General features: G+C 39.2%; 1 protein-coding gene across 2 annotated transcripts in view; it reads left to right on the plus strand.

The window, feature by feature from the left end:
* Positions 1-20,918, plus strand: part of SUGCT (succinyl-CoA:glutarate-CoA transferase) — a 473,401-nt gene that overhangs the window by 77,450 nt on the left and 375,033 nt on the right. For both annotated transcript variants that reach the window (XM_030551395.1, XM_030551396.1), the window contains exon 8: positions 5,436-5,579. In XM_030551395.1, coding sequence (XP_030407255.1) covers positions 5,436-5,579 — 144 coding nt within the window. The remainder of the gene's footprint in view (positions 1-5,435; positions 5,580-20,918) is intronic.

The raw sequence follows: 20,918 nt of genomic DNA on the forward strand, positions 1-20,918 counted from the left end.
TTGTTCACTACAAACTTCCCAATTTCTACAACAAATGAGGCATGGGTCCTATAGACAACAGATTCCTTCATTACCTAACCTCTGTTCATGCCCTGAATGAACCAGGGGTGCTCTTTTTTTTGGGGGGGGGAGGGGGTAGGGTCATATAATTAAAGGCTGTATCATAATGCATATGCACAAGTGGGCCGAACTAAGGCATCCTGGCATTTTCTAATTTGAGCGAGCTTGATTTTGCAACCCTTTAATCCTTTTTAATCTTTAATTTAGGAAATACAAATTCTTTTATGGTTTGATTTATTGATGAGCGCAATCTTAAGTTACGTTCAACGAAGTTTTTCTTCTTTGTGAGTCATAGATAAAGAATTGTCCATTAACCATGTACAGAGACAAAGGAAATCTACTTGAGGAGAAGAAGATACAGTCTTATTAAGCAAGAACTGGACAATGGTGTACTTGATGAGGCAGATGTTGGTACCAAGATCCAAGAAAGAAGTTCATGTGATACAGTGTCTGCTGAAATCATCCCTGTCGTTATCATATCGCATTTGTAATTTTCTCCATCAGCGTTGAGACTTGATGTCTTTTTAAGCCAGTGGAGTTTTGTTTTCAATCTCAGAATGTTGCTGTCTCATTTATTTGCAAGCTGGTGAAATTTAGAATTATGCCCTTTCTGTGTCTGCCCCTATGATTAAGATGGATACATTTTGCTTCACGTACTGAAGGCTGTCACTAGATATAGGGTAAAGGTTTTGTTTGATGTTTGCTATGAAACAGCTTAGGGTAGATAGTATCTTGACTACGTGATAGAACAGGGAAATAAAAAAATCTCTCTTATGCACTGATTCAGTTCTACCCAGCTTCTGGCCATTGGATCCCCCACACAGAAGTAACCATGAAAACTTGCCTGCTTGCTTTCTCCCCAAAGCAGGTGGTGGGGCGGGGAATGGGTGGAGCCTTGGCTCCATCCCCTTTACTTACTAGCCAAAATAAACATGGCATGGGGTGAGTGGTAAGGGGGTCTAACATATTGCTAATATAGTCCTCTATAAGCAGGGGATTTATTGTTACTAAGAGGTCTCTGTGAGTCATAGTGCCACCAAGGGGTTCTGTAACTTTCACACCAGCCCCTGCTCGGGGCTATGCCTAAAGTAGCAGAAGATTAGTTGGCAAGATTCCTTCCCCACTCTGAACTTTAGGGTACAAATGTGGGGACCTGCATGAGAACCTCTAAGCTTAATTACCAGCTTAGATCTGGTTTTGCTGCCACCACTCCCAAGTACTAACTCCTTTTCCTGGATAGTCTTGAGAGACTTCTTCACCAAGTTCCTGGTGAACACCGATCCAACCCCTTGGATCTTAACACGAGATTTTAACCATCCCCCCTTTTTTCGCCCCACCAAATCCTGGTGAGTCCAGATCCAATCCCCTTGGATCTTAAAACAAGGAAAAATCAATCAGGTTCTTAAAAAGGCTTTTAATTAAAGAAAGAAAGGTGAAAGTCATCTCTGTAAAATCAGGATAGAAAGTAACTTTACAGGGTAATCAGATTCATAGAGCCCAGAGGAACCCCCTCTAGCCTTAGGTTCAAAGTTACAGCAAACAGAAGTAAATCCTCTTAGCAAAAAGGAACATTTACAAGTTGAGAAAACAAAGATAAAACTAACACGTCTTTCCTGGCTGTTAGTTACAAGTTTGAAATATGAGAGACTGGTTCAGAAAGATTTGGAGAACATGGATTGATGTCTGGTCCCTCCTAGTCCCAAGAGCGAACAACCCCAAAACAAAGAGCACACACACAAAAGCCTTCCCTCCCCCAAGATCTGAAAGTATCTTGTCCTCTTATTGATCCTTTGGGTCAGGTGTCAGCCAGGTTACCTGAGCTTCTTAACCATTTACAGGTAAAAGGATTTTGGTGTCTCTGGCCAGGAGGGATTTCATAGTATTATATATGGTAGGGCTGTTCCCTTTCCTTTATAGTTATTACACTAGTTGTTCATGTACTTTTAATGGTGATTTTCAAGATTTCTTTAATTTCTACTTTGTGTCGTCTTAACTTTTAATTTGACAATTTTAAAGTATAATGAATAAAGTAGTAGGTTCTTGCCATCTTATATAGAAGCTTAATTTCCTGCAATTTTTTGTCCCCAAATTGATTTCTTAGTGCATTTGACAGCGCAGTATTAGAATAATAGAATATCAGGGTTGGAAGGGACCTCAGGAGGTCATCTAGTCCAACCCCCTGCTCAAAGCAGGACCAATTCCAAACTAAATCATCACAGCTAGGGCTTTGTCAAGCCTAGCTTTAAAAACCTCTAAGGAAGGAGATTCCACCACTTCCCTAGGTAACCCAATCCACTGCTTCACCACCCTCCTAGTGAAATTGTTTTTCCTAATATCCAACCTAAACCTCCCCCACTGCAACTTGAAACCATTACTCCTTGTTCTGTCATCTGCCACCACTGAGAACAGTCTGGATCCATCCTCCTTTGGAACCTCCTTTCAGGTAGTTGAAAGCAGCTATCGAATTCCCCCTGATTCTTCTCTTCTGCAGATTAAACAATCTCGGTTACCTCAGCCTCTCCTCTTGAGTCATGTGTTCCAGCCCCCTAATCATTTTAGTTGCCCTCTGCTGGACTCTTTCCAATTTTTCCACAGCCGCCTTGTAGTGTGGGGCCCAAAACTGGACACAGTACTCCAGATGAGGCCTCACCAATGTCGAATAGAGGGAATGATAACGCCCCTCGATCTGCTGGCAATGTCCCTGCTTATACAGCCCAAAATGCCATTAGCCTTCTTGGCAACAAGGGCACGCTGTCGATTCATTACCTTACTGGTACAAACAAAATCCCATTTAAATGACTCATAGATAGCTAGTTATTGAATTTATATACGCAACTTACTCTGCTAAAAACAGAATAGGAAAACAGTATTTGACTTTAAGGACAGCTTTTTATTTTCTTGAGTGAAATCAAGTTCTTTTAAAAGAGTCGGAATTATCATAATTATTTTGTAGTCCTAAAAAGTGATTAGAATTAGCAATGTAAACTGAGAAGTAGTTAAAGTGACTCTACAAATTCAAGTTTTATTGAATGTCTGCCAGAATTGCTTAAAGGTGTCTTGTCTGTGTGCTGTTTGACAAAACGCTGCCCTTTTTTATGAGATGCAACCTTCATACTTCATTACCTTTTTCATACTGAATTCGGGCCAAATTCTGATACCCTTCCTCTTGATGATGAGTACCTTATTCCAAAAGTAGTCTCATTGACTTCAGTGCCATCACGTGTGGAGTAAGGAACTATTCAATGCAAGTAATGGCATCAGAATCTGAGCCTTAATTTTTAACTTTCTTAGAGTAAAAAGTACTATAGCTTCTGAAATAATGGTTGTCTCATCTTTTCTGTTAGTAGACTTGTTCATTCCCTAGCTGATATTTATGACTAGTCTGTGATATTGGAAAATCTCTTTGCCTTTTGCTCAGACAACAAAAATAAAATGCAGCAAAGTGAGAACTTCTTGGATGCAGTAATCTTAAACTTCTGGGGCAAAATCCTGGCCCGGATGAAGTCAATGAGAGTGTTGCCATTGACTTCAGTGTGACACTATTTCATGTCTGAAATACGAGTGTTCAGGACACTATAAGCCTTGTTGGGAAAGAAATAATTTCTAGCACAATTCTGAAGCACATGATGGAAGATCAAAACAGTTCTTCAACCATAATCAGCATTATGGTTAGTTGATTAAAAAAAGAGGATTGAGTCCCAGCTTCCTAATGATATTGTATGGAACGCTCAGAAATTTTTCCACAGTTAGGTAATCTTATCGTCAAAGCACTGGACTGGCGCTCAAAAGACCTTGGTTCAATTCCTGGATTTGCCACATATTTCCTGAATGACTTTGGACAAGAAATGTTGTCTGTGCCTTAGTTTCCCATCTGTAAATAGAGATAGGTCTTCCCTAGCTCACACAGATACTGTGACGATGAATTCATTAGTTTTTGGGTCACATTCAGATATACTATGAGGGGGGGCCACAGAAGTACCTAGATTGATCCAATTACTATCAATGCATTGAAATTTGCATTGAACCTGAGGAGAACTTTGGTCAAAACATGACACTTATTTTGGACAAGGCACTCTATAGAGAAGCACTAAATTTACAAAAGCAATTGAAGATTTCAGAGGGATTTGAAGATTACAGGCCAATGACATTACTGTCACACTTGCAATGGAAATCTGGCATGCTTTTGCGTGGTTCTAGTTCTTTATTATTAATTAGGACACAATTGAAAAATGATTCAGAGAAGCTATGAAATCTTTGTTACTTAGTTAGATTGAATGATCTCAAATACTGAATCTTAAACAGTGAGAAAAGGCTGACGCGTGACTGATGGAACCTAATCCTGATTTTGTTCCTTCTCTTTTAGTATTTACAATTGAAGATCCAGGTTTTTGTCCCAAATACATGTTTGCAAAGAGAAGTTGTTACACTTCATTGTATCACATTGCATGTGACAGGAAAATCATGGACGACTGGACAGTTGGATTCAGAATTTTGAATATTTTTATACCACCTGCACTTCCAGCCAGTCAGCTCAATATTGGCACTTTCAGATTGGTTTGGTTGTAATTTTGCAATATGTTAGCTGATGAGAAAGCAAACATTGGTAAAAGTGTGCTTGTATTGAAGGGCAAATACAGAACACTAGTAGGCCTAACTAATTAGCTGTATGGGACTCTTACTGTGTTCTTACATTTCAGTAACAGAATCACAAGCTTTTCATTTTGTGTATATATATGTTTTTTATGTTTGAGGATTAAATATGCTTACAAAGTGAGTCTCAAATTGTGTCTCATTTCATAAAACCTTCGTGAATCCCCACTGGCATTTCAGGGCTTCCTTTTGTAAAACAATCTTTTCTACTGGAAACGGGTGACGAATGTTTTAAGATACAGCGAGAAAATTAATCGGGCAGTTTGCCTTTCTCCTCAATCAGACATGTGCCACTGACAAACTGTACGACAAGTCCTACAGTATCTTGTTTTCCAGATATATTAAATTGTGTTTTCCTTTGGAATAATTTTGCCTCTAACAATTTCTTATTTTTAAAAGACATTTTGAAACTATTGAATGAAAGCGATAATGTTGATTAGAGGTTAGAGTAGCACAACAGTTCTTTCCCAATTTACCACTGTTTGTAGAGGAGAGTGCTGTAAAGTTACAGAATTGCTAGGAACAGATTATCTGCAGATACTTGTGAGAATGTATATTTTTCAGTGGCAGGCTTTTCAACTTAATTCACTCAGAAGATATTTTAGCTTCTTAGCATGTTTCTGTAATACGTACTAGGAACATATTTTTTAACCCTTGTCTTATATGGAATGTACCATAACAAAATATTAATTTCTTCCCTGTTCCCATTTTTTCTCTTTTGCTAGGATGGTGATCCAGTTAGGCCAGGAGTAGCCATGACAGACCTTGCTACAGGGCTGTACACGTATGGAGCAATCATGGCCGGCCTGCTTCAAAGATATAAAACTGGGAAGGGACTTCACATTGACTGCAATCTATTGTCATCTCAGGTACGGGTTTAAAGAATGTTTTACTTAGCTTGTTGATGTAGATTTACTTTTCTTATTGGTTTCTGTGCATTGGGCCAAATGCATCCCTAATATAATGACATTGAAAGCAATACTAGAGACAATTTTCCTGGTTTATATTTCTGTAGTAGTGGTTGATTTATTTTGATCGATGACTATTACTACAGCACTTCTGTCTGACAACTAAATACCGTCTTTTACTGAGGGTCTCAAAGCACTTTGAGGCTTGATTAATTAGTGTTTTTAATGTCCCTGTGATGTATGCATAAACACAGCTGATGAAATCACCCTAGTACAGTGCGGCCTTAGCACTGAGGTTTATTTCTTCCATAGAGGCTAAGGGCTGAATGTTCAAAAGGAGTTAGATTCCTAACTTCTATTTAGGGTGCTAACTTCTATTGAAATGAATGGAAGTTAGAAGCCTAACTCCTTTTGAGCGTTCAGCCCTAAGTAACTTGCACAGGATCACCCTGAATGTCAGAGTCAGTATATAATCTGGCAGGGTCTGTCTACACTGCAGTTAAAAACCTGCAGCTGGCCCGTGCCAGCTGTCTCGGGCTAAGGAATTGCAGTGTAGAAAATTTAGGTTGTTAATTTCAAAGATAGCATTTGTTTCCTTGTAGTTGTATCCTGAATAATGGTCAAATCCTTAGGTCCTTACTCAGCAAAGCTCTCATTTGGGTTCAGATGCGAATATTGTCTGAGTAAGGGCTTCAGAATTTGGCCTTAAAATAGCAATCCCAAAACAGACTGACAATGATATATTTCTTTCCAACCTGACTCAAGCTAGAGTTTAGTAATTCTTCTATTGTGAAGGGAGAGATCGCTTCTCCTGGATGGCAAACCAAATGTGTTCTTGAAGGACAGTCTTACTAAAGTTGATATGGCAACAGTGACCTTTATGGAGAACTTTTTGCATCCAACTGTTATACTTTCTGGCACAGAGCTAACATTGCAGCCTGTTTATACTTTTTCTTCCTTCCCTCACCCTTACCTTATTTAAAATACTCACCTTTCCATTCAACACAAACAGCATTTAAGGATATGAAGTCGTAGGCAGGGCTACACTATACCTGTAAGAGGACAGTATTGCCTTCTTTTTCATTCACTGTACTCAAGATAAAATGTGTGGGATCTTTGTGTAAGAACATGAAGAATCAGAGCTATTTAAATACCTGAAATAATTGAAAGTGCTGAAAAATAGTATTTGGTTTGTTTTATCCATTCTCCCCCCAAATCTGTACATTCCAACATTTAAGCCTCCATCATTATTCTCAAATGTCATTCTGATGCTTTTCTTAAAGCCATGCAAGAGGTCTTCTTTTTCCCAGATCACCTTAATATTAAACTTTCTGCACAGATCTGTCAGTGATGGTAACAAGGCAACATTGAACTGAAATTCTGCTGCTAATGAAGAAGACCAAAGCCTGATATATAACATGATGATCAGGAAGCATATTTTCTAATTTTAGCTCTGCTATGTATAGATGACAAATGGCTGCTAGTAAAATAGAATGTCATCCTGTAAAAGAGCCCTCCGATTCTGTATCTACACCAAATTACACTGTAGCAGAATATTAATATATTATTCTGCTACAGTGTAATTATTAACTGGTGAAGATTTCTTTTCCCACAACAAAACAAAATTCAGGGCCTTTATTGAAGAGAGACAGGATGACTACTAGATGTAGTTTTTGCAGTGGGCACTAACTTTCTGTTGTCTCTCAGCTATAAACTTTTAACCCTTGGCATAAGTTTGTTTTGAAAAAAAATTTCCCCATAGATGATTTATAGTTGTCAACTCCAGATCTTTTAGCATCAGCATCTAAATAGTGTCCTTTAGCTGATGCTAGTAAATAAGAAGGAAGTGGGTTTTGGATTTGGCTCCAGTTATGCAACTGCGCCTATTCTTCTGTTGTGGTTTGAAAAAAAAATCTCTTGGAAGTTTTAATATCCTTCCTGTATTTAATTGCAACCAGGCACAATAAATAAATAAAATACTATAGTGAGCTAGTTTCTGGACTGAAATACTGCAAGATGTGTTATACTTCTTTAACATTAACGATTTTTATTATGTATTGTCTCAGATTCCACAGACAGGATAATGTGGTTAATATTGTTTGTAATGTATGATTGTTCTCAAGTCACTTCTCTGCTTCCAGTTACTGCATTTCCGTTTATATTTGTTATAAAGATACACAGTATATTCTCATAATTGTTAAATGACTCTGGAAAAATCTAGCAAATTAGAAGACATTGTTTTCTTCATTCATATCTTTATTGGTAAATGTGTTTTAAATTGCAGGATAGTTATTGGATTAGCAGTGAGCTTTAGAAACTTTTGCCTTTTAGGTGTCCAAATCCAGACCACACTGATAGTCTCTAATGACTGTCTTTGTGAGATGATATAGTGATCTCAGTTCAGGTCTTCAGGTATCACACAAACCATAACCATAAACTGATGATGATAATACTTTTTGTGTTTGAATAGTACCTTTCATTCTATTATCTCCAAGCACTTAACAAAAGTGGTAAGCCTGATCCCCATTTTTCAAATAGGGAAACTGAGACACATAAAGTTTGTGATTTGCCCCAGGTCACATGATATATTTCAGTGGCAGAATTAAGAATGAAATCCAGGTCCCCTGACTCGCTGCTTACTGCTATAACTTCTAGGCAATGCTTCCTCTCTACTAGGCCATGTTGTGTTGTCTGTGTTAATTGGAGAGCTCATGGTTTGAATGGACATAGAGGGTGAACTTATCCTATTTAGAGGTGGTTATTGCTGGTGAAAGTTGAGGCACATTGGTAGGGCAGGATATAAGAATCTTACACAGTTATCCGTGTTTTATCTAGCCTGTGGATGAACAAGGAAGTTTGTCTCCAAGGCTATTTAGCACCAGCTTTCCAAACCACTAAATTCTCCCTCTGTCTTCTGCACGTGATTAAAAAAGTGTAGTGTACACACTACATAGAGAAATATGTTTTCTCTTTCACTGCGTATCTTCGAGGTAGCAAAAATGAATGCTAAGTTACTTTTAATTGTTCTAAAAAATATGGGTCAAATACTACTCTGTTACAAGGGTATAACTTCTGAATCATTCCACTGATTTTATCAGCATAAGAAACAGCAGAATTTGGCACTGTATGCTTCCGCTTGAGCTATCCCAGGGGTGGGCAAACTTTTTGGCATGAGGGCCACATCTGGGTATGGAAATTGTATGGAGGGGCATTAATGCTCATGAAATTGTGGGTTGGGATGCAGGAGCGGGTAAGGGCTCCAGTAGGGGGTGCGGGCTCTGGGGTGAGGCCAGAAATGAGGAGTTCAGGGCACGGGAGGGGGCTCCGGGCTGAGATGGAGGGGTGCGGGCTCTGGGGTGGGGATGGGAGTGCAGGCGGTACTCTGGGCTGGGACTGAGGGTTTCAGAGGGCAGGAGGGGGATCAGGGCTGGGGCAGAGAGTTGGAGCATGGGATGGGGTCAGGGGTGCAGGCTCTGGGCTGCGGTTGCCTCAAGCAGCTCCCAGAAGCAGTGGCATGTCCCTCCTATGACTCTTAAGCAGAGGCACCGCTAGGAGGTTTTGCGCGCTGCCCTATCTTCAGGCACTAGCCCTGCAGCTCCCATTGGCTGCAGTTCCTGGCCAATGGGAGCTGTAGGGGTGATGCTTGGAGCTGGAGCAGTGTGCCGAGCCCTCTGGCTGCCTCTACGCGTAGGAGCTGGAGGGAAAAGATGCCACTGTTTCCAGGAGCCGCGTGAAGTGGGGCAAGTCCCGGACCCCGCTCCCCAGCGAGAGCTCGAGGGCCAGATTAAAACATAGACTCATAGACTCATAGGTCAGAAGGGACCAATATGATCATCTAGTCTGACCTCCTGCACAAGGCAGGCCACAGAACCCTACCCATCCACTTTTATAACAACCCCTAACCCAGGACTGAGTTATTTGAAATCCTCAAAATTGGTTTGAAGACCTCAGCTGCAGAGAATCCACCAGCAAGCGACCCATGCCCCACGCTGCAGGGGAAGGCGAAAAACCTCCAGAGCCCCTGCCAATCCGCCCTGGAGGAAAATTCCTTCCCGACCCCAAATATGGCGATCAGCTAAACCCTGAGCATGTGGGCAAGACTCACCAGCCAGCACCCAAGAAGGAATTCTCAGCAGTAACTCAGTTCCCATCCCATCCAACATCTCCCCGCAGACCATTGAGCAGACTTATCTGGGGATAATCCAAGATCAATTGCCCAAATTAAACTATCCTATCATAACATCCCCTCCATATACTTATCAAGCTTAGTCTTAAAGCCAGATAAGTCTTTTGCCCCCACTACTTCCCTCGGAAGGCTGTTCCAGAACTTCACTCCCCTAACCTTCGTCTAATTTCAAGTCTAAACTTCCTAATATCCATCTGGAGGCTGGATGTGGCCCCTGGGCCGTAGTTTGCTCATCCCTGAGCTATACAGATTTTTTGAAAGAGCAATATTAACGTGTTTGAAAGAAAAGCTGAGTTTGGCCTCAGAGATTACATACTGTTTCTGCTATTTCAAATCATTAGTAATACATAAAATCTGGTAGATTATGCTCCACCTAGACCTTGGATTGATTGGGTTCATGAGTTGTACTAATGATAGTTGAAGAAGATTTATTAGCTTTTATTATTATTATTTTATTAGGAGGAAGGAAAACCCTATCTTTTCTAAAAAGTATAGGAAACATATTAAAACATAGCAATAGACTAGAGGAGGGAAAGGAGAAAGCTTGATGATGAAGATAGATATTAGTTCCAGTCAATACAGTGAGTTTATTATGGTCTTTGAATTATGGACATGACTCTGGATATGAAACTGAAAGTTTTACTATGGTTTGTTACCAATGTACAATATATCAGAATCACTTTATGGATTAGAAGAAAAAGTGCAACCCCCGAAACTGGAAAGTAAGAGTTCAGGCTAACAGATGTAAAGAAGTGAAAAAATGAAGAAGTATGAGTAACCAACAGGACAATAAACAAATTTTTAGCGCTCTCCTGATCCAGACTCCATGAGGTCAATGGGAATATTTCCATTGACTGAAATGAGCTTTGAATAAGGCCCATAGGTCCTCTGTATGGCTTAGTAATTTATATAAACAACAAGAGAACAGACTATAACTTGATGGAGGAAGGTGCCAAGGTCAAGTTACAGTAAGTGAGTAAAAGAACTGAATTCTGTGTGATGCTGAACTTCTGGAGGTCTAATAACCCCCACAAGCTTGTCCTATTGGAGATGCTGATGGAATGTTGGCAGGACAGGAACAGTGACTATTATAGTAGATCCCTGGCATCAATGTTGCTCTGATTAGAATATGTCTGATAGGAGTAATTTCAAGAGGAGTGAAGGAAGAACGTGATGCTGAAACATCATGTTCTGATTACTTTGATCTGATGAAGTAATTACATAGTGACCATATGCCACTGTGTTTGTATTATTCTGTATTACATTGTTTCCAGCACATAAGTTAAATTATAAACTTCTCACAGACCTGCTGTTTGGTACAAATTCAGTTGAAGTACAATACTATATAAATAATAATGATCAGAATGTGTTATATGGTTAAAAACAGAATCAAATGTACATACAACAAAAGACTAAAGTGTAGGTTGCAGTTGATCATAGAAGAGCCTAAAGTTTTTGAAGGATCATTAACCAAATTAGACTCCTCTGATTTAAAACTAGACTACAATTGTGTATCATTCTATTTCTTGTTGAATAACTTCAGCTGAAACTCAGTTCTGGATCTATCTAAGAAAATCATTATTATATAGAGAACCATACACCTGTGTTTTGTATCCATTCAAATTCTTCCTTAATTAATTAAAAATCATTTATCAAAAGTCTTTTAACTTTAGAGTCAATCAATTATATTTTGGATTCATTCATTTTCCAGTGCAGAGAGTCAAGAAATTTCAGGGCGAGCTAGAAATGTAAAATGAATCACCAGCAAGAAAATGCCATATCTTGGCTCCAGGCATCCAGATGGTTAATACAAACCCATTTATTTCCCAAATCCAACAGAACTTTGGACCACATTTTTCTTTTGAGCTGTACACTTTGACACCTCAATAGATGAACCATTTATGCTGAAGAAAACATAAAGAGTTCAAAGAAGGCACAATGGATGAATAAACGGTGGGTGCTCATTTATATTGCAGAGACAGAAATGTAATCTAGTGCTCTTAAACTGTGTGCCATTTCAAACATTTCACTCACCTGCAGAGGTTTGTTTCGTATGTCATTCCCAGAGTGCATTAGCACCAAAGAGCTTAATGGGCTATTTCCAAAGACTTTTTAGCCTTGCAACACAATGCAGGACTGTCTCTTACTCTCTTTATCTCTCTCTTTTTCTGGTATACGAACCAGAAGTTTGTGTTACTGCAGCCTATGCCAAGGCAGTTGAAAGCAGGCCTCTCTCCTAAAAGTGCTTTTTTGTAAGATTTGCCTAAAGATATTACTAGTAAAATAAAATGACCCTTTGCTGTTTGATGAAGTTCAGTTCTCTCTGTTCAGAAGTATTTGACTTCACTGAACAACAAAGCTCCTGGGTAGATATAACCACTTGTTGTGTAGAAATTCTGATTGCACATTTTTTTTAATCTCTGTAAACTTGTTTTGCTATAGTAAATGGATATTTTAAGTTACAAGATCATAAATAAGAATGTAGGAATGGCCATACTGCGTCAGACCAATGGTCCATCTAGCCCAGCATTCTGTCTTCCAACAGTGGTTAGTGCCAGATTCTTTGTTTAGAGCAAGGATCGGCAACCTTTGGCATGTAGCCCACCAGGGTAAGCACCCTGGCGGGGTGGGCCGGTTTGTTTACCTGCCACATCCGCAGGTTCGGCCAATCACGGCTCCCACTGGCTGCGGTTCGCTGCTCCAGGCCAATGGGGGCGATGGGAAGCAGCGGCCAGCACATCCCTTGGCCCGCACCGCTTCCCACAGCCCCTATTGGCCTGGGACAGCGAACCACAGCCAATGGGAGCCATGATTGGCTGAACTGCGGCCGTGGCAGGTAAACAAACTGGTCTGGCCTGCCAGGGTGCTTACTCTGGTGGGCAGCGTGCCAAAGGTTGCTGATCACTGGTTTAGAGGGAATGAATAGAACAGGACAATTAGTGAGGGCTCAATCCCCTGTTGTCCAGTCTCAGTTTCTGTCAGTCAGGGGTTTAGAGCGCCCAGAACGTGGGGTTGCATTCTTGACCATCTTGACTAATAGCCGTTGATAGGCCTGTCCTCCATGAACTTCTCTAATTCTTTTTTGAACCCAGTAATACTTTTGACTGTTACAACATCCCCTGGCAATGAGTTCCACAGGTTGACTGTGTACTATGTGAAGAAATACTTTCTGTTGTTTGTTTTAAACCTGCTGCCTGTTAATTTCATTGGGTGACCCCTGGTTCTTGTGTTATGTGAAGGGGTATAAAACACTTTCCTATTCACTTTATCCCCACCAATCATGATTTTATAGATCTCTATTGTGTCCCCCTTTAGTCATTTCTTTTCTAAGCTGAACAGTCTCAGTCTTTTGTCTCTCCTCATATGGAAGCTGTTCCAAACCTCAATCATTTTTGTTGCTCTTCTTTGTATTTTTCAATTCTAATATATCCTTTTTGAAATGGAGAGACCAGAACTGTATGCAGTACATAGTGGCATCATGATATTTTCTGTCTTATCATCTGTTCCTTTTTCTAATGGTTCCTAACTTTCTGTTTAGCTTTTTTTGACTGCCATTGCACATTGAGCAGATGTTTCAGAGAACTATCCATAATGATTCCAAGATCTCTTTGTTAAATAACAGCTAATTTAGAACCCATCATTTTATATGTATAGTTGGGATAACTTTTTCCAATGTGCATTACTTTGCACTTATCAGCATTGAACTTCATCTGCCATTTTGTTGCCCAGGTGTCATAAACAAATAAGAAAAGTTAATAGCACAAAAGTACTTTATATCTCTTTGACTGTAAAGGGTTAACAAGTTCAGTAAGCCTGGCTGTCACCTGACCAGAGGACCAATCAGAGGACAGGATACTTTCAAATCTTGAGGGAGGGAAGTTTTTGTGCTGTGCTGTTAGTTTTGGTTGTTGTTCACTCTGGGGGCTCAGAGGGATCAGATGTGCAACTAGGTTTCTCTCCAATCTCTCCGATACAGGCTCTTATAAGTCCAGAATAGTGAGTACTAGGTAGATAAAGCGAGTTAGGCTTATGGTTGCTTTCTTTATTTGCAAATGTGCATTTGGCTGGAAGGAGTTTTAAATGTGCATTTGGCTGGAAGGATTTCAAATGTGTATTTGGCTGAAAGGAGTTCAAATTGGTATTTTGCTGAAAAGATTTTAATTTATACTTGTATACTTAGGCTGGGAGCGTGTTCCCAGTGTCTATAGCTGAAAGACCCTGTACCTATTCCATTTTTTTTAAATTTACAAAGATAATTTTTACTGTTTTTTCTTTCTTTAATTAAAAGCTTTTCTTGTTTAAGAACCTAATTGTTTTTTTTGTTCTGGTGAGACCCCAGGGGACTGGGTCTGGATTCACCAGGGAATTGGTGGGGAGAAAGGAGGGAAGGGGGAGGGAGAGGCTGATTTCTCTCTGTGCCAGGATTACTTTCTCTCAGGAAGAGTCTGGGAGGGGGAAAGAGAAGGAGGGAGGAAGGTGAATTGTCCTCTCTGTTTTGTGATTCAAGGAGTTTGAATCACACAGTGATCTTCCAGGGTAACCCAGGGAGGGGAGGTCTGGGAGAGGCAATGGTGAGGGAAAGGGTTTACTTTCCTTGTGTTAAGATCCAGAGGGTCTGGGTCTTGGGGGTCCCCGAGCAAGGTTTTGTGGGGACCAGAGTGTACCAGGCACTGGAATTCGTGGTTGGTGGCGGCGCTACAGGTTCTAAGCTGGTAATTGAGCTTAGAGGAATTCATGTTGGTACCCCATCTTTTGGACGCTCAGGTTCAGAGTGGGGAATTATACCATGACACCAGGCATCTGGTTTAGTGAGGTCCCTTTGTAATTCTTCATAGTCTTTGGAGTTAACGGTCTTGAGTAATTTAGTATTGTCTGCAAACTTTGCCTCCTCACCGTGTGTGCTTTTTTCCAGATCATACCACGGTAGTTCTTCAGTTTCATGTTTGAGTTCCTTCACAACTCTGGGGAGAATACCATCTGGTCCTGGTGACTTACTACCGTTAAATTTATCATATATTTATGGACAACTTCCATCGTATCATCAAACACACTGCTTTTCAAAGGGAAGCTGCAAAAGATGTTATATGTATCAAAAATATCAGGATTATGGATTCTGTAGATTTCTACTCACCCCCTATTTTGTTACCACTCACCCTAGAGTTAATTTTGCTGAACATTTTCTGTGCTTCCCTATGAAAGCGCCAATAGCGTTAGTAAATATTCTTTTAGAAGTGTAAATGCTGTAGTAGGGACTCCTGGGGGATAGTTAATGGGAATTCACAAGTGTCCTGCTGAAAATGAACATGTGTGTTGGTTTTTCAGCAGTCCGGCTGTAATGGATTCATACAACTCATTTAACATTTTTTTCTTCATTTCTAAAAATAGCTGCTTATCAATTCAACCAGAAGCTTACTGAAATGTGTAAACTTTCTACCCCCATATACTTGTACATTGCTGTGTATGATTTAATTATTTTTAAAAACCTTTTCTATGCCATGACCCCTTTCTTTTAAAGACTGATGTCCCAGGTTACTGATATATTGCCAATATTTTAAATGGAAGATCCCTGTTAAGATCTGAGAGTAAACACAGCCCATTTCCACTTCCAGAACGAATATGGTCATCAGATGACCATAGTGTCCTAGTGGTTTCTAACTTTGCTTTTTATTGCTAGGGATGATTGTTGCCAAATAGGACATTTATTTCTGAAGAGGATGATTATATGGATGCTAAACACCCTCAGTTCCAACCAATGTTAATGGCATTGGCTACATTAAGATATTTTCCCTAAAAATTCCTACTATTGCTAGAATGTCCAGCTCATCTGGTGGAAGAAACAGTGCGAGTCTCCATGTAGGCAAGGCCCCAGGCATCTACCAGCATTTTAAACATGCATTATTTGTATAGACAAGCCCTAAAATAGCCTAGACAGTCAATAGGATGCAGGCTTCTAAATCACTTGGGCACTTTTTAAAAAATTTCACCCGGAGTGTATATTTTATACTGTAAATGGCATTGTTTCCAAACAGAGGACCAAAACTGAAAGGAGCCCTACCACAGTTTCCATTTGTGTGTGTGCAACTTTGCATGGAAAAATACCTGTGTCAGATCTGGGGCAGGGTCTGTCTTTGTGATATGTGTGGCACAAAAGCGAGTACAGTGAGGCACTAATGCCTGACTGGAGCCTTCAAGCAATATTGTAATGCAGGTGATACTACTATTAATACGTGCTTTAATGCCAATGCTTGCACACAATAACATTTTCATGAACAGAATCTCTTTGTCTGAGTTTTGCATGAATAGATTCTGTTACCTGTGTGCTCAACTGTCAAGGTCAGGCACTCCTGTGTGCTCATGTTAGTGCTCTAGAAATATATGTGCAGGTGTTTGCACACAAGGCTGGGTTATGTGAAAGAAATGGAATCTACTTTTTGAAAATTTAGCCCACATTATTTTCTAAATTGTCAATGGCACAAAATAAGCTGTCTTTAAAAATAGTCCAAAGAATAGAAAATAAGACCCAGCATAAAAGTTCTAATTCTTGTTCTGTTGACAAGAACAGCTTCTGATAAGAAAATACTTTTTATATACAGTAAAATAGCTATTTGAATATAAACCGAAGAAGAAAAAATTCTTGTGCAGAGTTAAACGTTTGACAAAACTATAAAAATGAAGGCAGGAACGTTGATGATATTTGTGCTGGTGGCTTTTCTATCCTAAACAGAAGCAATCTTGAACAAATCATTGTAGGTGGACCTGATAGCAGCACAGATAACTAAGTCTGTCTACCACTTTCCATTTGAAGACCCTGTTTTCAGATGCTTATAGCTTTGTCAGTCTTCTACAGTTTTGGCTGAAATTTTCCATGCCAGGTGTCTGCCACTGGCTGAAAAATTAATTAATTTTATTTATTCATTTATTTATAATTTCATCTAAAATGGTTCAGCTGTTTTCAGGAACGAGACTAGGGAAAAAGACATTGTTTTGCCCTCTAAAAAGAATTCTTACATCTGTTTGATTGCTTTGAAGCAGTGACTTGAAATTTGGCAGGAGGGTTGGCCTAGTGTCAGGGATGTGCCTTTTGGGAGGATCAGAGGGAAACAGGAGTTGGTAAGGGGAAACAGTGGTGTGGGGGGAGTCAGGAGCTGGTTTCTGGGTAGTGTGGTAGATAGGAGCAGAGAAGGAAAGGGCTGAAGGGGTGGAGGGCAAGAGATGGGGACAGGGGTGGTCAGGGGTGCCTGAGGCCACATATTGAATGAGATGGATAAAAGGAAATATTGAATAAGTACCCATTCACTGAATGAGACAGTGATCCTATTGAAAAAATAGTATGTGATTGTGTAATTAAAAACTGAATCATAATACTTATGCACAAGGTGGCCAGTTTAAGATTGCACTGGCAACCTTAGTTCTGGCATTTCCTAACTTTGAAGTGCTTGAGTTTGCAACCTTAATAATGTTCTTTTAAGGTAGGGTTTTTCAGTGTTATATAGGATATTGAGTGCATACCAGTGACTTATTTAAGCCATCCAGTGATGACTCTGTTGCTCCATAATCTTCATTTTAAAAAAAGCATGTGCAATTGAATTTACCTTAGCTTTAGATAGCGCTCACTGGAAAGAAATCAGTTCTGATTCATTTCATGAAACTGAGCAGTCATGTCATACAGGGAACCAGAAATCAGCACAATAATATACTTACATAACAAAAAGTTATGGTTTAAGTAACTTTCAGATTTCAAAAAGAGTTTGAAGCTAGGACTGATGACCAACCTGGATGTATCATATCATGCTTCTGTGTCAATGGACCCCTCCATTTGATCATGCAACTGGATAAATAAAAGGAGGATCTGTTCTGACTTTACATTTCTTTGAGGTGTTCCTTTTTTTACAGCCTTAAGTTGAAATCTGTATTTGGCTATGTACATTTTTTTTTATTCAGTTGTAACTTTTGTATTTTAATTTTTTAAACTTTTCTTGGAAATACAGTTAGGTACTGTCTCATAAAAGACAGAGATGAAAAAGACCTTTTAGGTCACCTAGTTACTTTCCCTGCCAAAGTGTGTTCCCTGTGTAGCACATTTTCTAATACTTTATCTAGTCTATTTTTAAATGGGACTGTCAATAGGACTTGTGTGCCTAACTCCCTTAGTCTCATTTGAAGATCCCAATGAGACTGAATTAATTTTTTGAGTTCTATTTTATCAAGCTGCTGAATGGATATCTCTTGAGACCAAAATCCTTTATGCATAGAACAGCTACTGTACAATGTGTCAACAAAGGTGTCAACACTGCAAGTTTCCCTTTTCCCATCCCTCCAGTTTTCCCTATGCTATGTTCTGGAAGGACAGTCTGCAGGGTTGAGAGGCTAGCTCAGTCTCCATACCAGTAACGCTCTTGATCTCTGCAGAGATAGCTAGTCGTGCTGCCAATTTTGAGGGTGCTTTTTATGATGTAAGCTCCTTTTCAGTAAGAACTGAACTGAGCCCACTAACTGATTTCACACAGGTTGCCAAGCAGTCATTAGGTGGCAACAGTGTTTAGTCACCTCCAACCTGCCTCAAACCCTTTTATTTCTTTCGGGATAGTTTTCATTATGGCTTGTGAATTCCCAGTAGTGTCTTCTAGATTTATTGGTATCCAGATTGATTGAGAGGTAAAATTTCCTCTTGCCTGTACAACTGTTAGTTATATTTTTATTAGATAGTTGAAAAACAGCAAAAAGAAATAAACAAAACAAAAAACAAACAAAAAACCCTTGCAACATTTTGTCACTTTTCTGTTGAAAATTTTCTTCAAAGATTTTCCGCAAGTTCCGGGACAGGAATCAGTATTAATGAGTTTACCATCTTGAGAAGACTGCCTCTGTGGTGGGGACCATTTCTTGTTTGCAGGAGGCAATTCAGTGCCAACATCTATCAGCCTTGCAGTGTGGATAAGTCATCACGAACTGGATATCTTTATTATGAGAAATGAGCCTTATAGGCAAGAATACATTCCTTCTGTAGAGTAATATGACAGTATTAAGCAGATATACTTGTACATGAAAACAGTGGAATGAAAGCACTATTTTAAAGGTCTTCCTCCTGCTCTCATTGAATTCAATGGCAAAAACTCCCATTGTCTTAAGTGGGTTCACTTAAGACAATGGGAGTTTTTGCCATTGAATTCAGAATGGGTTCAGAATCTTCTAAGTGAATTTTTTTTTAATATACCAAGCGAAGGAATCTTTTTTTTTTTTTTAACACAACTAAGCACAACCGAGTCTCAGAAAAGGGATAAGAAAAAGGAATGAACTCTCCCTCCTTTCCCTCCTTCAAACCACCCTTCCCAGAAGTATCAAGTCTTTATGTTAGTTTGGATTCAAGAAGCTATGGAGCTATGTTGATTTACACTGGCTGAGGATCAGGCCCTTAACTGGATGGTTTTTAGTAGCCTTTTAGGAAGTGAGAGGAAGATACTTTTTCACAGACCAGTACAGTAAAGGCAGAATCAGAGTGACTAGCATTTTTGCACTGCAACACATTGAAACAATTCAGGGCTTTTGTTCTACAGCACTATAAATTAAAATCTGAGTATTCTATAAGCAGGTTTCACAGTATGTTGTAAAAGGATATCTATGCTGCACATAGGGAAGTGCCTTAATAAAACTTATAAGGCATTATATGGATTTTTGTACCTTGTATCAAAGTTTCTATAAAGCAGCCTACGTTTTCCCCCAACAAATCCAAAGGCTGAGAGGAAATAAAACGAACTTGGATATGAATCAAAGCCTGATAAGGATGTATGAAAATAAAATAGACACTACTTTGGAAGGATAAGAAAGAGAACAGTCTAACTGAAAATGTTGTTTTTTCATCTTTCTACTTACTCATCACATTTTTCTGTTTTTCCTGCCCGCTTATGAGCTTACACATAAATGATTGAGTCAGTGAACTCATTGTAATAAATTTTGTTTGATGTGCTGTCTTAAAAAAAAATCTTTTGAAACTCTGTCTCTTTTCGCTGTCTGCTCTTAGCTTCTGGCATTTAATATCCAGTTTCCTCATCTGTCTGATTGTCTCTGTCTGAATATAGTTTTTCAAACCTTAATGCAGCTCTTTTTGTTCTGGTTTAGGTAGGTATGTACAGTAAACATATGATTTGACCATCATTAGTAATTTTGCAAAGGAACGCAAATGTGTGTGTTCCCTTCACTGAGTTTAAAAAAAAAATAAAAAGAGTAGTCTGTGTATAGACACTTGATAATATACATTTACAGTAGGTAGATCTGTCTGTGCAGGCAAATGAATACAGAGATTACTTTATCATTGAATTACATCTGGCTTAATGTTTACAGGTACAGAAGTTGCTCTTGTGGGTTTGTTCCTTATTAAAATTGCAACAGGCCTGTAGTGTTTTAAGAAAACAGCTTTAAGTACAGACTAAACAAAAATACTTAATTTTATACATATATAAAGATTCTTTCATCCTAAAGGGTTGCAGAGCATTTTACAAACTGATACTTTAGTGCAGCCATTCTGTGTGCAGGAAGCATCTATAGCATCTAATCCTCACAAAAAATACTTTAACAACATACAGAAAAGTAACTACAGTAGTATAGTGTTTATACAAAACACATAAAACTGAAAGTTAAAATGTATGGAAATGTAGAGTTAAGGTAATTTTAAATATTTATTCCATTACGCTTACAGTTCATCATTTGGCTAACAATAATCTAGATGAGGAAATCCACTTTATGTACTTAGTAACAACCTTAACTCTGATAAACAAGATAAATGGTATACTGTTCCAACCTAATTATATGCTTTACATAAATCATATATTAGCAATGTATATTCTGAAAGATTTTGTGAGTATGTCTTGTTGGTCAGAGTTAAGTTATGCAGGGTAGGGCGGGGAGAGAGATGAAGAAAAATCAGATAGGCTAGGGACCGTGCAAAGCATAGCAGCTTCACAAGATGGTGGAATGGCTGATCTACGAGGAAAGGTTTAAAAAAATGGGCATGTTCAGTCTTGAGAAAAGAAGACTATGGGGTGGGGGCTGATAACAATATTCAAATATGTTAGGGGCTGTTATGAAGAGGATGGGGATCAGTTCTCCTTGTCCACTGA

This window comes from Gopherus evgoodei, chromosome 2 (genome assembly GCF_007399415.2).
Source record: "Gopherus evgoodei ecotype Sinaloan lineage chromosome 2, rGopEvg1_v1.p, whole genome shotgun sequence".
NCBI classification, from domain to species: Eukaryota; Metazoa; Chordata; order Testudines; family Testudinidae; genus Gopherus; species Gopherus evgoodei.